Source organism: Streptopelia decaocto (assembly GCF_964273445.1).
Source record: "Streptopelia decaocto genome assembly, chromosome: 2".
Classification (NCBI taxonomy): Eukaryota; Metazoa; Chordata; class Aves; order Columbiformes; family Columbidae; genus Streptopelia; species Streptopelia decaocto.
In genome coordinates this window covers 36,281,975-36,306,734 of record NC_138655.1, presented here as the reverse complement: position 1 = coordinate 36,306,734, position 24,760 = coordinate 36,281,975, and the positions used below count along the sequence as shown (strand labels likewise).

Genomic DNA, 24,760 nt, shown 5'->3' with positions numbered 1-24,760 from the left:
CTAAAAAAGGACAATTAATTTTGATGAAAGATGGAAGATAGTCTACTGAGAACCGCATTATCCAAAAATACAAACATAAATTTAGCTCATCCAACACTTGTACAGTAAAATTAATTCCAGAGGAGTAACACGATAGCAGTCTTCAAAATGATTTTTTAACAGTTTACTCTAGGTTTAGGAAGGTTTTTTCAATGCACCCAGCGTTTGCAACATGTACGCACATTTCTGTATTGATTGTTAACCTAGCTGATTCTAAAAATATAACACGATTATCTATATATGCAAAGGAAATGAGAAAATGAAACTAGGAAGGGTAAAAAGAAAGAAAAATGCATGCAGGTTGAGACTTTCCCAGGCCATTTATACACATGCATAGGTAAAAATACAGATGAATCTTCCCATCTCTGGGGTGAGTTCTACTCCAAACATTACCTGTTTTGAGAAAAAATAAGATTCAGTGCTTAATTATACCCTGCTCCTTCACCATCCTATGTATGCATGTAATGGCAGCACAATCTGAATGGAGCTGTTACTTTCACATTTCACGCGACCTACATCATCCAGCAGGATCTTTGCATGACAGACTAAGCAATCCAAGGATCACTGAAGAACCTTTTAGAAACAAGTTTCAAACCTCTTCAGTTGGTACTTCCAGAATTCCAAGCAGCACATGCACACTTTTCTTTGTAAAGTACATACCAGGTACACACACTTTTCTTTGTAAAGTACATACCAGGTACACATCCGTATCATTTTGCATTATTTGCGGTTTGGAGTTTTACAGAAGTGTTGCTTGACTCCTGACTTGCAGTTGAATTAAGCAGCCTTTATTCAAGCAGGGAATTCTGATTTGCTCAGCTTGGCCCTTCTATAAACCACCAGTCCAGGCAGACAAATCCTAGATTTTAACACAAAGCACTGACAGTTTTGTTCAGTCTATTGAAGACTTTATATTTAGATGAATATTTTTTCCCCCAAGATCTTTTGTGGACTATGCATAATGCAGTATGTTTATTGTAAAGTTTCCCAGACTGTAATATGGCTGAAAAGCGATACAGAAACAGCAGTGCAGGGAACTGACTGGGAAGGGAACCTCTAAATCTAATCCTTCTGTCAGCTTGCTGCCTCATGCTCTCTGCAAGTAGACAATTTTAAAGATAAACTCACTCCTTACACAGATTAAGAGTAGCTGCTATGCAAGTAAATGACATGAAGTTCTAAATTAGCTGTATTTCATTAGGTGACTAGAGTAGACAAAAAAATGTTACATATTTTACATACAAAGAATGTCTTTCCAAAAGGACATTACATGAAAAAATACCTTAAACTTAGAGTCAACTATTCTGTATTAATCCAGACACAACCTGGTGAATCATTAGATACGGCATGTGAGTATCAGGCTTTTTTTTGTTAAACACCAAAGAATATCTGTAATTCGAGTTGCATTATTTAATTCATATTTTGCTTTTTTATCTTTGAATATCCCAGAAAAATGGTCATACTAGAGTGACCTCATCTTAACACCTGTTCAGAGGTCAGACTGCCACAGTAACATATACCAGGAATGCTCTGCATTTTTTCTCCCTCACAATTCACAAATCAAAAATAGATGAAGTATAATCTTAATGAAATGTAATACCACAGGTTTGTAAGAAAATATACAGGGATTAAAGGGATATTCTTAAACACTCTTAAAATACTGCTGGTTAACTGCAGTCTAAAAACTAGAGTTTTGTTTGCCTATTGTACAAAAATACCGTATTTCTGGTTATTACTTGCTTGTTTCTGAAATACTTCAATAGTGGCTGGTCATGTATAAAAATGTAAAACAATGTAAATACTCGACTTAGAAAAAAACAAAAAAAGAGAGTCTGGATTAGTAACAAATACTAGTCAGAATATTTTATATAGTAAGCATCATTTCACTACAGTAATGAAGTTGGAAAAAAAAGATCTTAATGGCAGAGTGTTGTATTACATCAGATAATTTCACTGAAGACTAATCAATTAATATTCAGACTGAAGAAAACATGATGGAGACCTGAGGATATGTAATTACTGTCATGACTTGTAAAAGCTACCATTTAACAACCATTTTTTTAAATTCCAATAAAACTTTAGACTTTGCCAGAGTTAGCTCTAACTTGAACTTAACTCGAAATTACTATTTTACTAATGTTTTAGAACTAATGTTGTTGCTCTCTAAAATAAAGCTATTTCTCAGGAATAAGAAGTATGTACCCCTTGCCTAAAATGGCAAAGAAACAACTACTTGAAGAGTATTCTCCAACAGATGAAGAAGAGCTAGATGGAGAGAGCACTATACATAAATCCCATTTCCAATTTTACTATGAAAAATCACAGCTCAGCTTAAACACCGAGTTGGCCCACATGTGAAATAAGGAGGATATTCACGTTTCTCTGAAAAGCTTTCTATAGTCAGACATGAGCACTACTCTATTCAAGAGTTACATATTGCCACTTTTGAATTAGGAGTCTATCTCACACAAAACCAGACAATGGACCATACTACATTTACAATCGCCAACTGTATTTCATTGTGCCGCAATCTAAAAAAATTTATTTCAGTAAGATTTTATGGTAATTAACATCACATCTGATATATTTCAAGTTCATGAAGCCCTTCTATATACATCAGCTAATCCACACAATTTTATATTTATCTTTTCCTGCTTCACTGGCTTTTATACCCACACACCGTATCGTTTTCTTATTTAAGCCCCAACCACGCGATCGGATCCACAGGAAAAGGTTTCCATGAAGCTGCAGCACAGAACACATGAGGATGTGTGCTTGCGGGTCTCCTTGCACAAATCAGTTTACAAGATAAAAGATGCAGACTGTACAGTCTAGAGAGCTCGCCTTATAATCTGTGTAACACAATGGAGTCATGCTTGGAGGGAGCTGGATAATACTAAAGACAGATCAAGCTACATAAATAAAGTACAGCAGAAACACAAGACTAATACCAGTGTCTAATTCTATGGATGACACACAGGCTGGGTATAAATTCAGTGTAATAATAAGAAAACATTTCTCTCTTTTATTTCTAACTTGAACACGCAGTCTAAAGTCAATGGAAAGGCCAACGGGTTACCAGCTTAATCCCATCTGCCTAAGTCATAGGATTCTTATTAATAATTCCACTGATAAATGAGTAATGTAAGAAAAAAACTCTTTCCAATCTATTTCAATTATTAAGAAATACATAGTTGAACTACTACCATTTATCCCCCTCCATTTGACAGGGCCTTTCACAGACAAAGAAAACAGTAAGAGAATTGTTCTATTTAAGAAAAAATGAAAAGTATTATAAAAGACAAATTAACGGAATGACGAAAGAACAGCTTGAAATCACCTATATTCATTTTTAAAACAAGCAAGTTTCAGTTTAATACTATCTCTTCAGAAAAATCCATTTAAACTGACAATATTACTGTACAAAATCAAGACAATTATCTCCAAACCCAGAAACAATTACACAAGAATGGGAGGGACATAATCCATTTATGTATTATTTAAATACAGCAGGCCCTTCTCCAGAAGTCTCTCAGTAAATACGTCAATGTCTTGCCACAAAGATTCAAACCCTGTCTGTACCTATCACGCCAGAATTTTAAAGCCCAAGCTCTCCTTTTATGCCGCCTGTTATTGCATGTATACGGATGTTTTGCACTGTCCAGCCCCAGTACTTCCATCAGGCTTCTAGACGAGGTGGTGTTGACACAGCTGCACTAAAACCAGACCCCGCTCCTCAGCCCGAAACTGGGAAACATTCCCGCACCTTCTGTGGCTGCACCGACTCTGCCACGCACAGAGGGAGCCCCCTTCCCCATAGGCTGTTTCTCCACACGCATAAAGCTCTCCCTGGCACATCCCCCGGGCCATCCTCTCCCTCTCTATACTTCCTCCCTACAGGACAGCGTCCCGACTCCAAAGGGCCACCAGCTCCAGACGGGGCCTGGTGTCATTGTCTCTCGCCTTCCGCCACCCCCGCCCCTCCCTCCACCCTCACCGCTGCCTGTCACCTGCTCCCTCCCCGCCGGCCGTCTGCTTCCAGGTCAGCTCAGCTCGGTGCCTCCGTCTCTCTGCCTATTCATCCTGCGAGCGAGGAGGAGGAGAGCCCGCCGGGCGCCGCAGCGCCCTCACCGCCCCTGTCAGCCAGGGCAGTGCGCGGAGGGGCCGCTCTCGGCCGGGGGCGAAGCTCTGCCCTCAACCCAGAGGGCTCTGCTGTCAGGCGACAACAGGCCTCGGCCCCTCTGCGCCCCGACCCCGAGTCTCATACAACTCAACAGATCCTCCACTCCATCCCAAAACCTCTGCCACGGCACAGCCTGCAGCCCCACCTCCCCCGGCCCTTCCCCTCCGGACAGCCCCCTCCGCTTCTTTTCCCCAGAGGAGCCCCGAAGCGCCTCTCTCCCTTCCCCCTCCCGCCCCGCGGCACGAACGCACACCAGGCAATAGGGAAAGGGGGCCCCGGAGCGCGCCCCGGCCCCCGCTTCCCACCCCGGGCTGCGCCTCACCTAAGGCCACCTCGCAGGCTTTGCGCAGCTGGGAGTGATGCGCCTTCTTCACCTCCTTGTCGGCCAGGATCTTCTCCAGGGCCCGGGTCAGGAACATGTTTTTCGTCTTCTTCCCTTCATACATGAGCGCAATCAAGCCGGGAGAGGAGGAGGAGGGGTGGGGTGGGGAAGGGAGAGCGGGGCACCGGCCGCTCCCGCCGGGGGAGGGCTGCGAGGGCCCGGGGCAGGCGGCGAGGCCACGGGGCCGGGCCGAGGCAGGCGCGGGGGAAGGGCTCCCGCGGAGGGAGAGAGGGAGGGAGGGCGGGCCGCGGCGTCCCGACGCCCGCTCGCAGGCTCCCCGCGAGGGGAGGCTGGGATGGGCCCAGGCGGCGGCGACAGCCAACCCCCGCGGCTGAGGGAGGACGAAGCCTTCTCCTTCCTTCTCCGGCACCCCCCGCCCCGCTGCGTGTGTACGCGGACGGCGCCCGCGACGCGCTCAGTCCCTGAGCCGTCCCCGGCCCGCGCCCGCCTCCATTAGCAGCGGCGGCGGCAGTAGCGGTGGTGGCAGCGGCTGCAGCAACAACCTGCCCTCGCCATGTTGGAAGGAAACGACGTCAAGGCTGCGGCCGCACGGCTGCGGAGCGGGAGGAAGCGGCGGCCGTGCCCCGGCCGGGCGGGCGGAGGGGGGGCGCTCGCCTTCTGCCCGCCCCCGCGGGCGCGCTACAGGTGGAGCAGCCCGGCGGGGGGCAGCGGGGAGGGAGGTACGGAGATGGCCGCTGCCACCTGGGAGCTGGCTGAGGAGAAGGAGGGGCAGGGCTTCCCTTCCGGGCCACCAGCACTAGGAGAGGGAGGATGGCTCCTCCGGGAAGCGCCACCTGTCCCTGAGGGGGAGCTCGCTGGAGGTTCCTTTGTGGAGCAGCTGCTGTCCCTTCCCCGGCCGCGGCCTCCCCTGACAAGAAGCCCCCGGGGCTCTGCCCCACGGGAGGAGCGGGCGCAGAGCAGCACTGCGGCGCCGAGCGCGGAAGGAGCGCGTTAGAGTGCAGGACGTGACCGGGCTCCCCGTGGCCTTCCCGGGCAGCGCGGTGCCCGCCCCGCCGGCACTCCCTCAGCCCCGTCCCCGCCTCTCCCCGACACGGGGGCAGCGCCTGCCGGGAGGGGCGTCCGGCGCGGCTGCGGCAGCCGCCTGCCCTGGGCAGTGCTGGCCCTGCCCGGGACGTGACGGACGGGTCCCCTTAGCGTGTTCACGGTGCCCTTGCTGCTCGGGTGCCTTTTCCCTGTCGCCTTCATCCTCTGCCCTTCAAATACAGTTATCCCAAACTTCTTCCCCATCGTGCATGCGCTCGGAGTACAAAGCATTTAAAAAAAAAAAAAAAAGGCACCTTCACTTACAACTAAAAAGTGACTTGTGTGGTTTGTTATTTTGTTGCTACAAATTTGTGTTGGTTTTTTGGTGGTTTGGTTGGTTGGTGGGTTTTTGTTTGTTTGTTTGTTTTTCCTCTTGTGTTCTTTGGCCTTTTTCCTTGCTGGAGTGCTATGGAGCGATTTCCTCAAGATTGGGTTCTGGGGCAAGAAAAGCTCTTGGTCTTCACTCCAGCTTACTGGTAAGTAGTGAAAACAAGATAGAGCAAGTCTTAGCGCTCAGAGGTGGCACACCAGTATTTAAAAGTAGACTATGGCACTAACTGAAGCCGGGTCTGGTTTAGAATATTTTTACTTTAAACAGAAAATGTTAATTAAAAATGAATCTGGAAAGCACTGAATTTCTAGATGTACCTTTCAGGCAGCGTGGGACAGGGCTACAGCATCACTGTGCAGAAAGCAGAGGTAGTCCTGGAAACCAGGGACATTTTCTGGTCACCATCAGTTAGAACCCACCTAGTGTTCTGTCACCCAACTGATTACTGAAAATATCAAGGGGGTACACCTGATTTTCACCTTATGACAGCTTTGGGAGAGAGTTAGAAGTCATCACCAAGCCAATTGATTTTTGAAAAAAAATACACAGGCTTTTTTTTTTTTTTTTTTTTTTAAATGACTGTATTCAGGTTGGGTTGGTTTATTCAAAAGACTGCATCTTCAGCAGCACAATTACTAAGCATAATTTAATTATTTTTAGTAATTTATGTAGGGAAAAACTTTTCACCTGTTGATTTAATCTCATTTTTTTTTTTAATACACAGGTGCAAGTCCAGAAATTCTGATGTCAAAAAGACTTCAGTTTTTCAAAACTGCCTGCTAGTGACCACATGGCAAGAGTAAGAATATCCATGGAGTTCTTGCTGGTAGTTTTGCACAAACCACCTGAGTCCAAATATCCTTAGCCAAGTCAGAGCTTGCAAGTGTTATTTAGCAAATGGAGTTTGCTATTGATTTTCACAGTCCATTTGGCAGAAATAGACTTGCAATTGCAACATCATGAAGACAATGGGTATCTGTATGTAAAGAGCATTGAGAACTGCAGTTATCTGTTTTGTTCATATTAATGTCTGTTTTCATATGCTGTACACAAGATGATTTTACACGTAGAATTACTGAAGCTACTGGAGGAAAAGACCTGTCAAAAAGACACTTGGTTCCTTGTCTTTCATTCCTGCTCTGATGTGAATAGATTAAACTTCTTGTTTTGTCTTTTTTTTTTCATATGGTTTGAATCTTCAATTTCTGTTCTCAGGTTCAAACAACTGCTGCTCAGTTCACCAGCTCACCAAGTTTATAGCTTGGCACAGCTGGTTCTCTACATATACATGTTTGTCACAAGGCAAGCCGTGCTTAAACCCTGCAAGAGTGTGGAGCCTGTAGGTTACTGAAGGACTGCTTCTGAAATTGCATGGGAAGATCTTACTGTAAATCATTTGTCCAGCAGGTTGATCTGATGTTTCCCTCCAAGACCTGAGCCAATAAGGCTGGAAATCAATGATATAAGCATTGGAGATGAAAAGACAGTCCAGTGCCTTCCATAGGGCCAAGATATGAATGACTGTCAGCTTCTGCACTGGGTCCCAGTGCTTTGAGTAGAGCCAGGTGTTATGTCAGCTTTATTTACTAGGGAAGCCATGTATTAAAATAATGTTTGGTCAATTATGAAGAATTTACGGAATTGAGGAAGCATTTTGAGGGTCGCTTTTGCTTCAGAGGCTACAGACCATAAGGAACATGCTTAGCTCTTTGCTGGTTACTTTAAAAGCTAGGCTTCTATGGAAAGGAGAATAAGAAAACTCACAAGAAAGAAGGGCTGAACATTTAGAATATTTCTATCGTACATGGGTTCCTAACTAAAGGTAGAATCATGGAATCATTTAGGTTGGAAAAGGCATTTAAGGTCATGGAGTCCAACCATTAACCTAACTCTGGCACTAAGCCATATCCCTAAAAGCCTCATCTACATGTCTTTTAAACACCTCCAGGGATGGTGACTCAACCACTTCCCTGGGCAGCCTGTCCCAATGCTTGGTAAGCCTTTCCATGAATAAATTTTCCCTAAAATCCAATCTAAACCTCCCCTGGCGTAACTTGAGGCCATTTCCCCTTGTCCTATCACTTGTTACTTGAGAGAAGAGACCAACACCCTCCATGCTACAACCTCCTTTCAGGTAGCTGTAGATAGTGATAAGGTCTCCCCTCAGCCTCCTTTTCTCCAGGCTGAACAGCCCCAGTTCCCTCAGCTGCGTCTCATCAGACTTGTGCTCCAGACCCCTCACCAGCTTCATTGCCCTTCTCTGAACTCTCTCCAGCACCTCAATGTCTTTCCTGTAGTGAGGGGCCCAAAACTGAACACAGGATTCAAGGTGGGGCCTCACCAGTGCTGGGTACAGCAAGACAATCACTTCTCTAGTCCTGCTGGCTAGACTATTCCTGATACAAGCCAGGATGCTGTTGGCCTTTTGGGCCACCTGGGCACACTGCTGACTCTTGTTCAGCTGTTTGTCAATCAACACCCATGAGCCACAGCTCATTAATCCAGCCTGTTCAGATCCCTCTCTATGGCCTTCCTATCCTCCAGCAGATCAACACTCCCACCCAACTTGGTGTCATCTGCAAACTTACTGAGGGTGCACTTGATTCCCTCATCCTGTCGTTGATAAAGAGATTAAACAGAACTAGCCCCAATACTGAGCCCTGGGGAACAGATGGCACCATACAACAGCAGCGTTTTGCAAAGAATTCCAAATGCGTGTTAGGTACAATGATTCCAATGCCTGTATTGGATTAGTTTCAACACACAGATTTCTGCTTTCCTGATAATTTGCATCAGTCAATGGCTGACCCAAGCCTGTATTGGATTAGTTTCAACACACAGATTTCTGCTTTCCTGATAATTTGCATCAGTCAATGGCTGACCCAAGGACTGTAATTGTAGCTGCAGAGACCCCTGTTTGGTTGCTGGTGAAGTCCTGAAGATGTGGAAAAGGACTCTTGCACCTCTATGAGCTTGCACCCCCTTTCTTGTGTTGGTGCTGCTTTGCAGCTGGGCAGTGAGTCAATTCAGTGGTCCAGCCAAAAATCAGCCTTACAAGAAAGTTAGTTTTCAGTGAGATCAGTGAATTGATCAGGCTTACCTGAATACTCAATAATTCCTACACAAGAAAGGGAGTGGGGAAATGTGGTCAGGGTGATGAGGAGGACCATGAGGGCAGTGTCGTCTTCAGTCATCTTGGTGAGCTTTGAAACAGCACAGTAATGGTTAGATTGTGATCACTTCAAGCTAGAATAAAACAGAACTGCCTTTAAAACAAGCAATCCTTCTTCCTGCTACTACCTATATGTTTCCTGCATCCTTGGTCAGCATAAGCATTTGCATTGTCATGTGAATTATATGCTGAATTATATTCAGAATTTAATTAGGTAGAAATTGACCTAACAAGAAACAGAGGATTTTTAATCCAGATACATTCCATATCCTGATACATCAGGCAACCTCACAAATGCTTGTGTTAGCTCAAGGGAGGGGATAACACAAAGGCAGAAACAAGAAAACAGGCAAGAAGAGAGCAGGCTTGCATTTTTTTAGCAACAGTACCAGTTTATGACAATTTTAAGTATTGTTTAAACTACTGGGTTTGATATACATTTTCTTCAGTATTTCCATTGTGCAAGAGACCACTCAGCCCAGTCTCTGTTATGTGACCCTGTATATAGGATGGATGGGGATGAGTGTGTTAAGTGCCAGTGTATATGATCCTTTAAATGTGGTGGCTCACTTGTTGGCGCCTTCTTTAGCTGCAGTATAGTACTTCGCATTCGCTCCCCTTCTGGTTTTATGTACCAGATGCAGATAATCAGTGTGTGATGGAACAAGGTCCAGATGGATCTGGCAGATGGGAACCTGGAACAGGAGAGAAACTGAGATTGTGTTCTGCAATTGCAGGCACCTTCATAGAGAAGTTTCTGAGTCTTTTAATGAATGCATAAGATTTGACAGGTCTGCTGGTGGTGCTTGGTCATGTAAGACTGAGGTACAAAGAAGGAACTTTCCTCTATTACTTTGTGGAGTCCTAGGCCTGCCACCCTTTTAAAAATAAATGAAGCATAATTCAAAATACTGTATCCATTATGCAAAGGATCCCAATCTGTCAACCAAACTGCAAGTGATACACTCACTGTAAATGTACTTTAATATTTTTAAGAGGAGGTTTTTTTTAGATAAATTCAGGAACTGAAATAAAGAGTTCATAGTTTGTTTGAAGAGTATTTTAAGAGGTTAAAACAGGCTGCAGTATATCCACTGCTGCACTGAAAGAACAAAATGCAAATGTTTATTAGCACAGGGAATATTAATCAATTGGTAATTCCTAGGTTGCTTCCAAATGTTTGTACAAAAGCATATGACACTCTGGAGTGACCAATAACAAAATAAACATCCATCACTTTGAGGAGGCTCTTGCAAGGTGACAAATTTATTCCTTAAAGCTGAAAAGTACGGGTTCTTGTGTTGAAATTTAGTCTGCATACTACAGTTAAGCGAGCATACGGACTCCTATTAAAGTATGATATTTGTCAGTTTGTGACAGTTGCAGAACAAATGTCAGATAACAGTGAAGAAAAAAAACCCACCTCTTGTGGTTGATGGATTAAAGTTTTGAATTGTGGCTGGACACTGTGGAGGATATCAAACGATCCTGGCCATAACTTGCATTTATGCACTGGAAGTTACACCAGTGCATTTGCTGGTATGCGATCCCTTTTTGCTAGGACTTTTTCTGTGGGAATACATTTTCTTCTAGCATTCCTACAGGAGTTTCCAACTTCTTTCTTCAGCATTTTGCTCCTGCTAATAGATTAATAATTTGGTTCCCAGCTTCCATGGCACCTCAGCATACTATTCCTTAATATTGTGAATGAAGAAGAAATAGAAGTATCCATCTGAAAGACAGAAGGAAATATATTTGTTAAAAATTAGTTATACAGGGTTTTTTAACGTTTCTTCAGTAATTTTTCAATCTGGAGGACCCGATTATGGATGTATCAGCCATAACTGTCTGAGAAGGTGATTTTCTGAGATACCCTGTTTGAGAAAAGATAGAGTGTTTCTTTTGGGGAACATAGAAATAAATAGCGTATCTTCACCCTGAACCAGGAACCAACTATACAGTTCCTGTTGTATGTGAGGCTATGCAAGTGCAAAGGTAAATCCAAGCCAGTATCTTGACTCCTTCATAATGGCAAATATTTCTGTCTCTGAGTACCAAAAATACAAAGTTCTGGCAATTTCCTGAGAGCCTTGCACAGCTAAAGAAGACATGTGGAGGATGTATGGCAAAGGTAGCAGTAAGATCCACTGATTTATTGCTTCTCCTAGCCACCTCCAGCAGATATTAATAAAATTGCCAAGGAACTGTGATTGGATTTTAAGGAGAAACTATTGAAGGGGGGGAGGCACAAGATTATTGCCCTCTTTCCTGGGAGATGCTGTCCCTACTGTTACAGCTTTCCTAGATTACCCTGTGGTTGTGAGCCTGGCTAGTTAGTTATCTGCCCAAACATTTGTAATAGGAAGGACTACTATAGTGTATGGTTATCCCGAATTCTTAATCTCCAGTTTCAGTTTACAAAAGGGGAATATTCTGACTTGTGACAAATTAGAAGAGTAACAAATTTCCTGAAAATGATGACTCTCCTACCTTTATATCCTAGCTTCAGACTCCTGCAGGTTTTTGTAACTGATGTGACGTGACCAGCGAAATGCATGCTGCGGTGTCTTACAGATTAGGCATTAAATATCCTATATATTGAGAGCATGAAGTGCTAGTTTTAACCTAGTTTTTAGAAGCTGAATGACTCTCTTGCCCTTGATCTGAGGTGAATTCAGCGTATCATTTTAGAACTTGTGCGTTTTCAAAGGTTTATGCAGATCTCTTTTAGTAAGCTGATAATAACAAAAGAAGGTTTGAAAATGAAAAGGAACTGAGAAAAGTTGAATGGAATTCAGCTGGAGAAAAATATCTCTTTAATCTGTGGGTAGGGTAAGTCAAATGAATAACAAGGATGGTTTCCAGGTATTTTAATATCTGTGTTGAAAAGCTTAGACAGAGAGGTCATAAAAGTCATGTGAATTAAGGTTAGAAGCAATGAGACTGGAGCAATAACCACTTTTAACTGCTATGAAGTGATCTTTGAATCTGCCTGATTGTTTCCTCTAGCAACTACAGCGGGTTATTTCCTGTCAAAAATGCAATAACTGATATTTCAGCATGTACGTTATAAACTGTGGGCTTCATGGCAGGAAGGAAAAATTTTGAATATGAATAACTAGAAAGCTAAAATTGAATGGGAGTTATGGATATGCTTGCCTGGAACAGAGACATTAAAGAAGCACTGGAGTGATTCATCCTAGTATCACAGTTAACTCACTAAGCATTTACTAGATAGGTATTCACTCAGATATCTTTACGAGACATTTGAGATACCTACAACAGTTTTGATTAGACTTCAAAGATATTTCTAGTTTCAAGTCGGGTGTCAGAGCTGATGTGCAATCTGGATCATTAAAAACTGGACTGACTGGTTCACAACATGTACGATGGATGGTTTCTCGTGACATTCGAAGCTGCTGCTGTCTGGATTCACATCCAGGCAGACCTGGAGTGTTTAGTTTCGATATCTCAAAGGGTGTGTTGTGTGCTTTTTCTAGCTAAAAGCTTTATAATTTTAGACCTCCACCCAGGGGAGTAAAGACAGCGGCTATGAGGAAATATTGCAGGTGGGACTGTTGAGGTGCAGTTTATAACTGTTTGTAGCTGAGAAGGCCAAACAGAACAAATGCTTTTGGGCTGGTGAAAATTTCATTTATCATAATTTATGAGACATACGGTCTACACGGCCAAGTTCCTCCGAATCCATAGAGCCACTGCTGAGTTTTGTGACTGCTTCTCTTCTTGGTTCCTGACAAACGTGATTTGAGGTAAGTTGTGCTTTCCAGAACTGCAACCCTTGCTTAAACAATGGATCTGTAAAGAGTAGGCTTTGTGCAGGGCTCTTATCATGGATACATAACAATATACAGTCAACAATAACAATTCTTACAGTGTTTTATATGTGCTTGAACCAAACATGCTTCCTTGGATAGCACTGGGACTAGATACATTTTGCAATAAAAGCTTACATGAATTTAATAGCAGGTTATGGCAGTGGAGCTCAATTTGGTCTACTTGTATATGCATGGGATGGAGGTCACACCTCTGGATAGCTGCAGGTGTTGCCCTTAAAATACTCACTTACGAAACAACTTCTATTCATTAGTTTGTTCTTTATCTTATCTTGGATTAAACTATTGTCAGCACATTGCTTTTCATTTGCCCACCATTTTAGAACAGAAACAATACATGTGATATTATCGCATGCAAATGGCATGAACACAGAGGTAAGAAGAAAACAATATGTTACGGGTTTTTGAAACTGAGTGTGCTGGCAGTAGACTCTCTCACATGGATGAGGTATCTGAGGAATCTGGGTACTTAGAAACCAGAACAGTCAGCACAGGCAACTGGAATTTCTGCCTCTTTTGGTGCAGCACCATGTATAGCACCTGCAAGATAGCTTCCTTAATCTTAAGGCATAATAGTCCATGGAGAATACATAAAGGAGGGTAGACAATTCTACATCGTTTTAAAATAGTTATTTGAGGCATTCATGTCTCAAAATGTGAGACCCCACCAGAATTTTCCCCAGGTTTGTGGAGGTTTAAATTAATGGTTTCGCTTCCTTTCATTGTAGTGCTGGATCAAAGGTCTAAGAATAAAATCCAAATTGGCTTTAAATTCACAGTGTACCATATAAGAATGAGGTTGTGTCCTTTGAAGTAGGTGTGAGCCCTCTATGAAAGCTGACTGTGCTCTGTTTTAAAAATCCAAGAGGTAATAGCAATGTCTTATAACCAGGCTTTGCACATTTGTACACATTTGGTAAACGTCGTTGCTGTGTGAAATAAAAAACATTCTAGTGTATTTGCAAATGTAAATGTTGTTGCAATAATTGCAAATATTAATTTATTTTAAAAACTCAGAGAACACAGAAATCTGCAGTCACTATTTCTATGCATAAATTCTGAGGTTGTTTTTACTATGTTGTTTGCTAGAAAGCATTTAATCCACTGATACAATTGCAATAAATGTTTTACCATGAAGCTATGACTGGCTTTTATTTTTCTTGCCTGTAAAAAGCTCAGAGCGGATTTCTTTCTAATGAAGGTATTGGCTTTTGCAAGAACAAGATTGGTTTCTGCAGTGGGAGGCTGAAGAGGCTATAGCTTACTTTGAATATTCATTTGCTAGTCTCAATTACTGATCATCTGCATGAACATGAAGTTCTTATACATTCTTATAAAATTAAGATAACATTTTCACTTTAAATTCAGGGAGCACTTCAAACTTAGGAGCCTTTAAATATCCTATGGCGCCTGCCAGAAGCAGGAAAAAGAGATAATTAACAGAGAAGCCTGACTGCCAAGAGGGGTGTCTCCTATGGATGCAGCTGGCAGCTGGTCAGCTGCTGGGGGAAAACCCACAGGGTCTCACCAACCCTGCAATTTGCTGCTTTCAGTGACAGAGTTGGAACTGCCCTAGGATAGGTTTTGAATACTTTACATCGCTTGATTGTTCATGTACTGGTATGTTGTGTGTCTTTGCTATTTTCTGCATGCTGTATAGTAGCATTTGCTTAACTAGTAAAGAATCAGTGCAGGAAAAAAAAGAAGAAAAAGAATGCATCAAGCACCTAACTTGAAGCTAGACAGCTAGTTGTTATTAATGGGGCTCCTACATGTTTGGCTGCCTCTCCCGCAAACTGCAAGGACAAGAAGAGAAATGTGAATGTAGAGTAACAAAAATAACTGGTGGGATTAAAAGAGACATGAGAGAGACAGAAGGGGAGAAGCGTTCATGGTCCACAGCACCTGAAAAATGCCAGGCTTTACTTGCGGTGGCCGAAGAAATTAGGTCTGCCTGAATTATAGTTGAAGTTACATGGCAGAAATATATGTAGACAGTTTGCTGATTATGTGTACATTATTTTCTATAAGACAAATATTTACAGATAAAATAAATAACATTGGTTTTTAAGAAGACTGTTCTTTTTAAGAAGACCTGAATGTCTCATGTGCCATGGGCAACCTTGAGAGAAAGAACTTCAGGCATCTGAATTCAGCCAGAACTGGTATGTAAGCAAGGTTGAAGTGCTGGAAGTTGAAGGATGTGTCTCATCCTAGGGTGGAATTTGTCTTCATTAATTTTAACAGGTACAAAAGCTAGGCACCTAGTCTAAGCTGTTATCTGGGCTCTTGATATGCAAAAAGACTTACCATCTAATGAATAGCTCATGCAGTACTGATGGTACCAAGTCTAAGATAGATGTGACCTGTCATCCTCTATATCCTTTGTTTTCCTTTACTTACTACAGAGGAACCCAAGTCCATTTAGTCTAGATGAGTAGCTTGCACAGAGCTGGAGTTGGATGAGTTAAATGAGGAAAGAAGCCAGAGAGTGGAGGTCAATGGGGCAGAGTCTAGTTGGAGGCCTGTATTTAGTGGAGTGCCTCAGGGGTCAGTACTGGGGCCGGTATTATTCAATATATTCATCAGTGATTTGGATGAGGGAACAGAGAGTACTATCAGCAAGTTTGCTGATGACACCAAGCTGGGAGGAGTGTCTGACACGCCAGAAGGCTGTGCTGCCATCCAGCGGGACCTGGACAGGCTGGAGAGTTGGGTGGGGAAAAATGTAATTAAATATAACAAAGAAAAGTGTAGAGTCTTGCATCTGGGTAGGAACAAACCCAGGTTCCAGTATAAGTTGGGGAACGACCTGTTAGAGAGCAGCATAGGGGAAAGGGACCTGGGGGTCTTGGTGGACAGCAGAATGACCATGAGCCAGCACTGTGCCCTTGTGGCCAGGAAGACCAATGGCATCCTGGGGTGTATTAGAAGGGGGGTGGTTAGTAGGTGGAGAGAGGTTCTCCTTCCCCTCTACTCTGCCCTGGTGAGACCACACCTGGAATATTGTGTCCAGTTCTGGGCCCCTCAGTTCCAGAAGGACAGGGAGCTGCTGGAGAGAGTCCAGTGTAGGGCAACAAAGATGATTAAGGGAGTGGAGCATCTCCCTTATGAGGAAAGGCTGAGGGAGCTGGGTCTCTTTAGCCTGGAGGAGACTGAGGGGTGACCTTATTAATGTTTACAAATACATAAAGGGTGAGTGTCACGAGGATGGAGCCAGGCTCTTCTCGATGACAACCAATGGTAAGACAAGGGGCAGTGGGTACAAACTGGAACACAGGAGGTTCCACTTAAATATGAAAATAAACTTCTCAGTGAGGGTGACAGAGCACTGGAACGGGCTGCCCAGGGGGGTTGTGGAGTCTCCTTCTCTGGAGACATTCAAAACCCGCCTGGACACCTTCCTGTGTAACCTCATCTGGGTGTTCCTGGCTCCAGCAGGGGGATTGGACTAGATGATCTTTCGAGGTCCCTTCCAATCCCTAACGTTCTGTGATTCTGTGAAATCCTACCTTCAAAGCAGGACTGTGAAATTCTCCTCCCAGGCAGGTGAAAGCTGTGGCCTGTCACCCCAGGGGATGAATACAGAACAAAAAGAACAGGTGGGGTGGCTGGCTGCGTCAGTAAACGTGTAACTCTCACACCTTCTTGTTCCTCAGCACCTGCATTACTGTCCGCCAGGAGGAGTTACAAGGGCTGCCGGGTTTTCCCAGCCACGAAAGAATGAAAGGATTTAACTGAGATATCTCAGAAATCTCAAGTGACACTTTTGGCTGTAGGATTACTGGCAGTTGTAGTCAATATGCTGAATAATAGTGAATGAATGGGCTGTTAAAAGTTTGGATCTTTTTCATGGTGATGTATAGAATTGTCAGGGAACACCCTAAGGCAAAGCACATTTGTGATTAATGTGTGTGAGCCTTGACAAGTAATAGTCTTTTGTATAACAGAGAAATTTTCAGAGTGTAAAGATTATTATTTATTTATAGTTCCTTTAACAACAACAACAATAAAAAAAAAAGAGTATCCTAGGCAAGTAGACTGACTCTGGCTGTTAAAAAATAATTTCCCACACTGAATGGCAAGTAAAATGATACATATCCAATAGTTTTCCCTTTCATTGCAGCCTTGACTTCTGTACTCCAGTGAATTTGAGTATAGTGTGGTTTAAATAGATACACATTGTCAAGATTTAGTGAAGCCTAAGAGAGCCTTCCTTGGAAACATTCTCATAAAAGTCTCATCTCCTAGGTTCCAGTGCTGCATTTTGATTGGAATTTATTGCATGTCTTTAATTTTGTACTGTTCATTGGTTGTGCTGCAACTTTATCCTTTTCAGCCGTGGTATCAATATACTTGAAAAACCATATACTTATGAAAATGTACTGCAATGCAGAAGAACAGAGAAAAATCATCGTGTGGCATGATGGATGTCTCATGAAAAGTGGAAGAAGTGCACTTCTACCATTCAATGGGATCAATATTTTGATTAATTTTATGACAAGCGAAGCTTTGCACAGAGGAAGCTGATCTTAACCCTCTTTACCTTTTTTCTCCAGTATTTTGTAGCAGATACATGTGCTTTATACATGTATACCTGTTCCCTTCTGGAAATACGACCCAAATATAGTGCAGATGACTTCTGCTACCTCTGTTTTGTATTCCATGCTCTGCTTCTTCACATAGCAGGTACCATCTGGTTTTGCTGTGTTAGGCTTTATCCACATGTATAGCTGGAGAGGTGGAGATAAAGGTGCCAGCTTGCATGGAGTGGGAAACAGTGTAATTGCCAGGGAAGGTATTAAGAATTACTAGACACCTTTACCTCTTTGCTAGTATCCTTTTATACTGAAAATTAATTATGTCACAGGATTCCTGAATATTACTTAATATTGTTGCATGAGAGTACCCCAAAGGCAGGTAATTTTTTAGGTACGAGAAACTTGACTGTGGGCTCTGACCACCATCAGATGAATGGAGAAATGATGCTCTTGATTTTAGTGTCCCTTTGGTCTTCTCTGCTTGTTACTTTAAGCAATAACCCCAGCAGTATCTGCTTACTTTACTTACTTGAGATGAAGATATTTTTATACTTCCCACAGAGTGTCATTCAATCTAAAATGATTAGTCGCTGCTTATTTGCCATTTTTCTCCTAACTTTTGTTCTTCCATCTGTTTGTTTAGTCACAGATAGTTGGGTCACTCTCCCCAGTAGACCATTGGACCCCACAGCCCTCTAATTATTCAACATATTAACATAATTCAATATTATTTCCTTTCATCTTTAAGTATTGGTGCTCCAGTGATTTTATTCCTGGTTTAAGGAAAAAAAAAGCCTTTTTATACTATTCCAAGTAATCTCTGCTGCTTTTGGGGTCTAGAGTCTTGCTATTTAATTTGGACTTTTTCCTCTACTGGACTTCTGTCCTTTGTCTTTATTTTCAGTCCTGACACCGAGTACAAATGGAAAACATCCTCTGAATGTTCCACCTTTGTCTGTGTGTTCAGAATTAGAGTATGAAGATGATAGATAATGTACTTAGTATGGTTTTGGATAAAACTTTTCATAAATAATTTGTCTTCCAGGATTATTTCTGCTCCTTCTCCCCCTGAAACTGTTAGTTTTCAGAAGAATGGAAATCAGTGAATCCAAAAAGGAATTTTTAGGAAATCAGCTTTTTTGCGTGTCCTTCAATAGACACCTAAATAGGAGTTATTCTTGCGCATATTCAGGCTTTAGCACTGATGGATTGTTGAAAATTCTCATAAAGGCAAAAGAAAGACAAGACGGTGATTCCAGCAATTTTAAATAATGCTGTTTCTGGTGGGCTGGGTGTCAGCACACCTGCAGCCAGGCAGACTGGGGAAGGAGCCCTTCCCCTGGCGCCGTGCAGAGAAGTGTGAAATGAATGGGGACCTTCCTTTCTCTGTTAAAACTCTGATACAGCCTTTAATGCATTTTTTGAAAAGTGCAGTCCTGACAGCTGTGGAAATGTGATGTTCCTGCTCTCAGCTCAAGAGGAGATGAGCTTCCCTACATTCATTAGCCAGTCCACATCAAATCTGCTCTCTGAAGAGCAGCTTGGTCTTCAGACATGTTTGCTGCGAGGTCTCTGCTGAGACATCTCCTGAAGGTTGCACTTATTATCCACAGTGTTGGTAGGTGTGTGTTTGACATGTAGTGAACTGCATCCACTGACTCCCTAAACAGCCTTCAGCATGACAGCAACTTCATGTTATTTCTACTTCAGCTTCTCAGAAAAGAAACCTTGTTTCTCAGAAAAGAAACCTCATTAAAATAATCACAATAGCTTTAATAGAAAAACTTTAAAATGTAGAAGAAAATGTTTTGTTTTGTTTGTTGGGTTTGTTGTTTGTTTTTTTTTCCTAAAATTATTGTTTTACGAATGTATTCCTGAAAGTGACTCTTATATAGAAGAACTACTCATGGGCTGAAGCAGTCCGAAAACCCTGGTGGCAGCTGGTGTGAGCCTGTAGGATCTCCAGTGCTCTCCTTAGTGCTACCAGACTTCAAAGGAACAGCCTCAGACACCCCTTTGGTCACTCTGGGCAGCAATATAAGACCTTCTTCGTAACCCACAAGGTAATGAAGGCTTTCTGGCATGCAGCCGGCACTGGGAGTTGAGGGTGTAACATCTTCTTTAGGAGCAGAGGGAACAGCAGGAAGATGTGCCAGGGGAAGTTCAGGTTGGACATTAGGAAAAGGTTCTTCACCCAGAGGGTGCTGGAGCACTGGAACAGGCTCCCCAGGGAGGTGTAACAGCCCCAAGCCTGACAGTGATCAAGAAGAGACTGGACAACGGCCTCAGACACATGGTGTGAACTGTGAGGTTGTCATATGCAGGGACAGGAGTTGGACTTGATGATCCTTGTGGGTCCCTTCCAACTCAGGACATTCTATGATTCTTAAGGCCTCTGCCCTAAGCATTCGCAATAGTGAATAATTCTGTACAGTGCAACACACAAAGGGCCTTGCCCACTCTCTAAGCTTGCAGGTGCTGTGCAGTCCAGTGAAATACACCGCAGCAACCCCAGGAAGAGACTTTCTAGTGTTGCACTGGTGAAACAGTGTCAGGGGCTTTTTGGGTTCTGGCCAAACCAGCTGAAGTTGCTCGTAGCTACAGCAAGCAGAGGGAAGATGCCAAAGACATGCTGCCTGCCATCAGCAGCTCTGTGGTTGCCAAGAACTGCAGCTACACCATGACGTAAACCATCACACAGTACACGTTGTGCAGACAGACATCTTGTTTGTGTGTGAATGGGTCTGCCTAGGTATGTGGGGAAGTTCACACATTTTAACGGGGTTCATGATTTAAATTTAGCACCAAAAATTAGGCTATTTGATAGCCTAAAGTCATCACTGACAGACAGCATTCACCTATTTTTTGAAATGGAGGAAAAGAAATGGAAATGCGTGCAGCATGATATAGCAAATTTATCCTGGTAGAGACAGCTCAAGTACATTTTGCCTTTTTGACAGATGCTGTGCTAACAAGGCTGAAGAGCAGCTCCGGTTACCCTATCACACTAGCAGACATTTAACTCATTTAACCCTTAGAAAACTGGCCGGCTCCTAGGAAAATAACAATACATCATTCTAAACCATACTAGGTTCTGTGAATGTGATAATTTAATTCAAAGTAAAGCAATTAGTCTGTATAAAGAATTTAAAATATAACAAGTTGCCTTTTTATTTTTTTTTCAAAGTAGCTATTTCTATCTCATTAAGCACAGAAGCACCCTTTACACTCAGCTTTTGACTGCACTGCTTCAATCCAGCCCTATCAACCCCGATTTTTTCAATCTAGAAACAAAGTGAAATGAAACAGTAAGCAGATCAGTCATTTCTGCTCAGCTTTTCAGGCTGCTATACTGTTTTTTTCAATTATCACATGCTGAAAACAATAAGCCACTTGAAAACACTGGCTGTGATTTTAACAGATGCATTATTTTCAAGATAATTGAAAATTCTGTTATAAAATGAAACTTTCTCAGACTCTTTTGTGTATATATGTATGTCTTCAGGCCTAACTTGATGTTCTGCCCAGAACTGGTTTAAAATAAAAGATTCATTATTTCAAGCCATCCTGGTATGCAGAGGAATAGCCTGGCACATATTAATAGTAGTCAGCACAAAAGACTAAAACACCTGCTCGCAGTTGTACCACAATATTTATTTCAGAAGTGGTTATCTATTACTTCAGATAAAGTATGTGCTCCTACAGGCCTGGGGGTAGATTAAAATATTTCATTGTTATGGCTGTTCTGCTGCACGTCTTTTTCAATATCGCCAAGCAGTTCTAAGGTGGCTGGTGTCTCAGCGCGGGCAGGACGGATTAAATCTATTACCACATGTCTTCATGGCAATGGATGGATTTTCTTTGTTGCAGGCAAAGTGCGCTTTCTGCATGGCTGGGGACAGTGGTAGATTTTTTTTTTAATTAACATTTGAATCTATTATTTATGAGTGTATTCCCTGATGTCTAAATCCAAGGGCAAGCCCTGGCATGCTTGATTCGGTCTTTTAGGAAACGGCTCGACAGGATCTGCAAGCAGAGAGAGCCCAGACTTTCTGCTTGACCGCTCCTGCCTGTCAGCCAAGGACAAGCTTTCAGGGGTGAAAGATTCACCTGTTCTCAATGTCCTTGCCCCAAACATCATTTGCTAAGGAGAACCATGGTTAGCTCATTACTCTGAGCTGACTCTGGTTATCCAAAATTTGCAGATATTAACAGCAGGACCTTTTGGCAGCACATGCAGCCCAAGGCTGTGGATTTCTGATAAGCTGCTCGCCCCGTGCATTGTGCTTAGGGCAACAGGCACGTTCAGCCAAAGACTGGGAAAACCATGCTAGAGTGGTTCACCTTCATCCAAGACAGACCCACCAGTAGCATTAGTTCTCCTGGCTTCATGGTGCTTGAAAGCCTTGGGGTGTACCCAGCCCTCTCCCCACCCTCCCTTCCTCCTGCGCCCCTGAAAGAGGATGCACTTACAGCTCTTTGGGCCTTAATTTTTTATCCAGAATGCATATGAGAATCGAGCACAAATTAAGCATCCCAAATGGTCTACATTTTCAGTGGACAGAAGATTTTTGATTCGCAACTCAGAAGGTATTTTGTGTGGTAAGCATTTTAAAATGTTTTTTAAATAAGTATAACTAATGTCACAGGATTTATATTTTAAAAGTCTCTCTGTAATTTATTTGAATTTCTGTTTTCTTGTTCCATTTTCTACAGCAGAGGGATAGTTGTATCTCTACACATGTGAGACATTATTCTGGTGTTTTACCATCGCTTAACTACTTAATGACAACGGTAACATATGGCTTTTAGGCACAGAAATCTAAACCATGAAATCACTACGCGTGAGACTAACATTTTTTAACAATGAGTGTTACTGCTACATATTAATAATAGCGAACTATGGAAATTATATAGCAGTTAACAAAGCCAAAGGAAAGGTCAAAGGGCTTACAAAAATACTTATTAGTCTACCCACGCTACCAAATATCTTGTTGAGTGGTACCATTAAAGTGAACTGAAACATAAAAAGGGAAAGGATTGCTTAACATGAATAAACTGGAATAGTTGATTAGTAGCCTATTTTTGGTAGGAAATATAATGCTTTGTTTTCCTACTTTAAGAGTTGGATGCAGTGCAGTCCTGGAGTAGGCAGCACAATCTGCATGTTGCAGTTCTTTACAGGCAAGTGGGCTGGCGCTGGATGTTTCCAAGTAAATGCCTGTTGGTGTTCAAGGTTGTTTGGACTCTTTCTATTCAAACTTCAGAAATTACAAAAAATAGTTGTAGTTTTTCCATAGGCTTTATGCATTACCTGAGTGAACAAATACATTGACCTTTTTGAAGCAAGTTCTGGAAAAGGCATGGGGATTTTCACCCATCAGCCGTGCTCTTTCCTCAAGGTTTGCAACCAAACTCAATACCTTTTTTGACATTTAAAGGCCAGTCTTTATCAATTTACAGATTACGATTCAAGGTAATTTGAGATTATTGTTTTGTTGTTGAGAAGAGTGACTTGAAGAGGCATAGGCCTCTTTGCTTCATGTTAATTAGTCTCAAGGTTTTGTTTATAAAACATAAAAGCTATACACCAAAAAAAAAAAAGAACAGATGTTCATAAAAGCTTGCCTGAGCGCTTTTTCTAAGTTATGGAAGCGGTTATAATTATTCTATCAATAGTCAATGGAAAGTGTAACTCTTGGATTTCACATAATCATTATATATGTGATTTTGACTGCTGGGTTAATAATCAGTGTTTTCCTGTTAGTGTCTTTTTTATTGTGTTGAATGATAAATATTATCTACAATCATAAAATAAATTCACTTTTCTCAAAACCAGTTATTGATTCTTCTGTCCTGTAGGCAATAAAGGCTGCTGAAGAGAAGTACAAAGGGAAGAGAAGTAAGTGATTACGGAGATAAAAAAGAGCTGTTCAGACAAGTAACATTCGTAAGTGACAAAGGCTGTTGTTCCATATCCAAGTAGCTGATTTCCAGTAGTTCTTTCCTTAGGGTAAACTACTCTATTTAGAATCACTCTTGCTGCTAAATTGTCTTACAAATTCTTAATTCGGGAAATAGAGTTTGCTCTTTTCTAGTGACTGTCTTTCTGATCAGCTTTAGTGACCCTGAAGTTAAAGGGCTTGGAGACTGTTTACGCTTGTATTCAGCTATGGGGCACTAAATTACCCTTCATAGGTCTTCAAAAAGCAGCTCAGAGTTCTCAGTTGCACATAACACATAGTATTCAGGCTGAGTCCATCCAGGTGCCAGGATGTAGCTTTGATGTCAAGTACTTCTAAATGTCAAAGCTTCTTGGATAACTGTAAGAATGCTTGCAATTATTCCTGTCCAAGGAGGTCATCTAGATCTACGATGTTAGGTCCTTTTGGTAACTAAAAGAGGTTGGTTTTGTTTTTGTGTGTGTGTGTGGTTGGTTTTTTGTGGTTTTGTTTGTTTGTTTTCTGGGTTGTGTTTTGTTGTTGTTGTTTGTTTTTTTTCTTTCTTGCTCCAAGAGTTCAAATACTTTTCAGTACCAGGGGAGATGTGATGGTAGGAAGATAAAACTGAGATGTTTCATATGACAAACTATTGGACTATAAGCAGGAATCACATCTGAATCTGGTTTCTCCTGGCCCACACTTGGAAAGGTTTGTACTGTAGCAATCGACAGGTTAATTTGCCTCATGTTGATTAGCAATCTCTCACACCTTCTGTCCTTCACTTCAGTCTCTTATGTCCTTGCAGTTATTCAATCTTGTCACCTAAATGCAAAATAACTCACAACAATTGGTGCTAATATTTAATTTACACCACTATCAAGACTGTTGGTCAAGAATCTGTGCAGAGCAAAATGTGGTTATTGCTGTCTTCAAAATATTTAATGATTATGGTCATAAGCAATTGGAAATGACTACTGGATAGATATTTTGAGAGCTTTTGTCCCCTAGATTTTTTTTTTAAACAGAATAGAAAGTTGCATTACTCAAACAAGTCTGAACTAATCAAATCTGAACAAACTTTCAGAAAGTTTGTTTAAAATAAATACTTTTTATTAACAAAATGTTAAACAAATAGAATGCAATTCTGTCAACTTTCCTCACTGATTGTTTTCAAGACTGCAAAAGGCAATGGTATTCTTAATTAAATACAGTGCTCCCTAGTCTCATAAAGGGTTGTCCATTTGCTAAGTTCAAGTACTTCTTTAGAGAGGA

The 24,760-nt window shown here is 42.1% G+C and overlaps 1 protein-coding gene across 1 annotated transcript in view; it reads right to left on the bottom strand.

Annotated features, from left to right (window-relative positions):
• Nucleotides 1-5,888, bottom strand: part of ARFGEF1 (ARF guanine nucleotide exchange factor 1) — a 97,727-nt gene extending 91,839 nt beyond the window's left edge. The window contains exon 1 of the mRNA XM_082044731.1: nucleotides 4,545-5,888. Within this exon, the coding sequence (XP_081900857.1) occupies nucleotides 4,545-4,668 (124 nt within the window). The 5' untranslated portion in view covers nucleotides 4,669-5,888. The remainder of the gene's footprint in view (nucleotides 1-4,544) is intronic.
• Nucleotides 5,889-24,760: the final 18,872 nt, after the last annotated feature.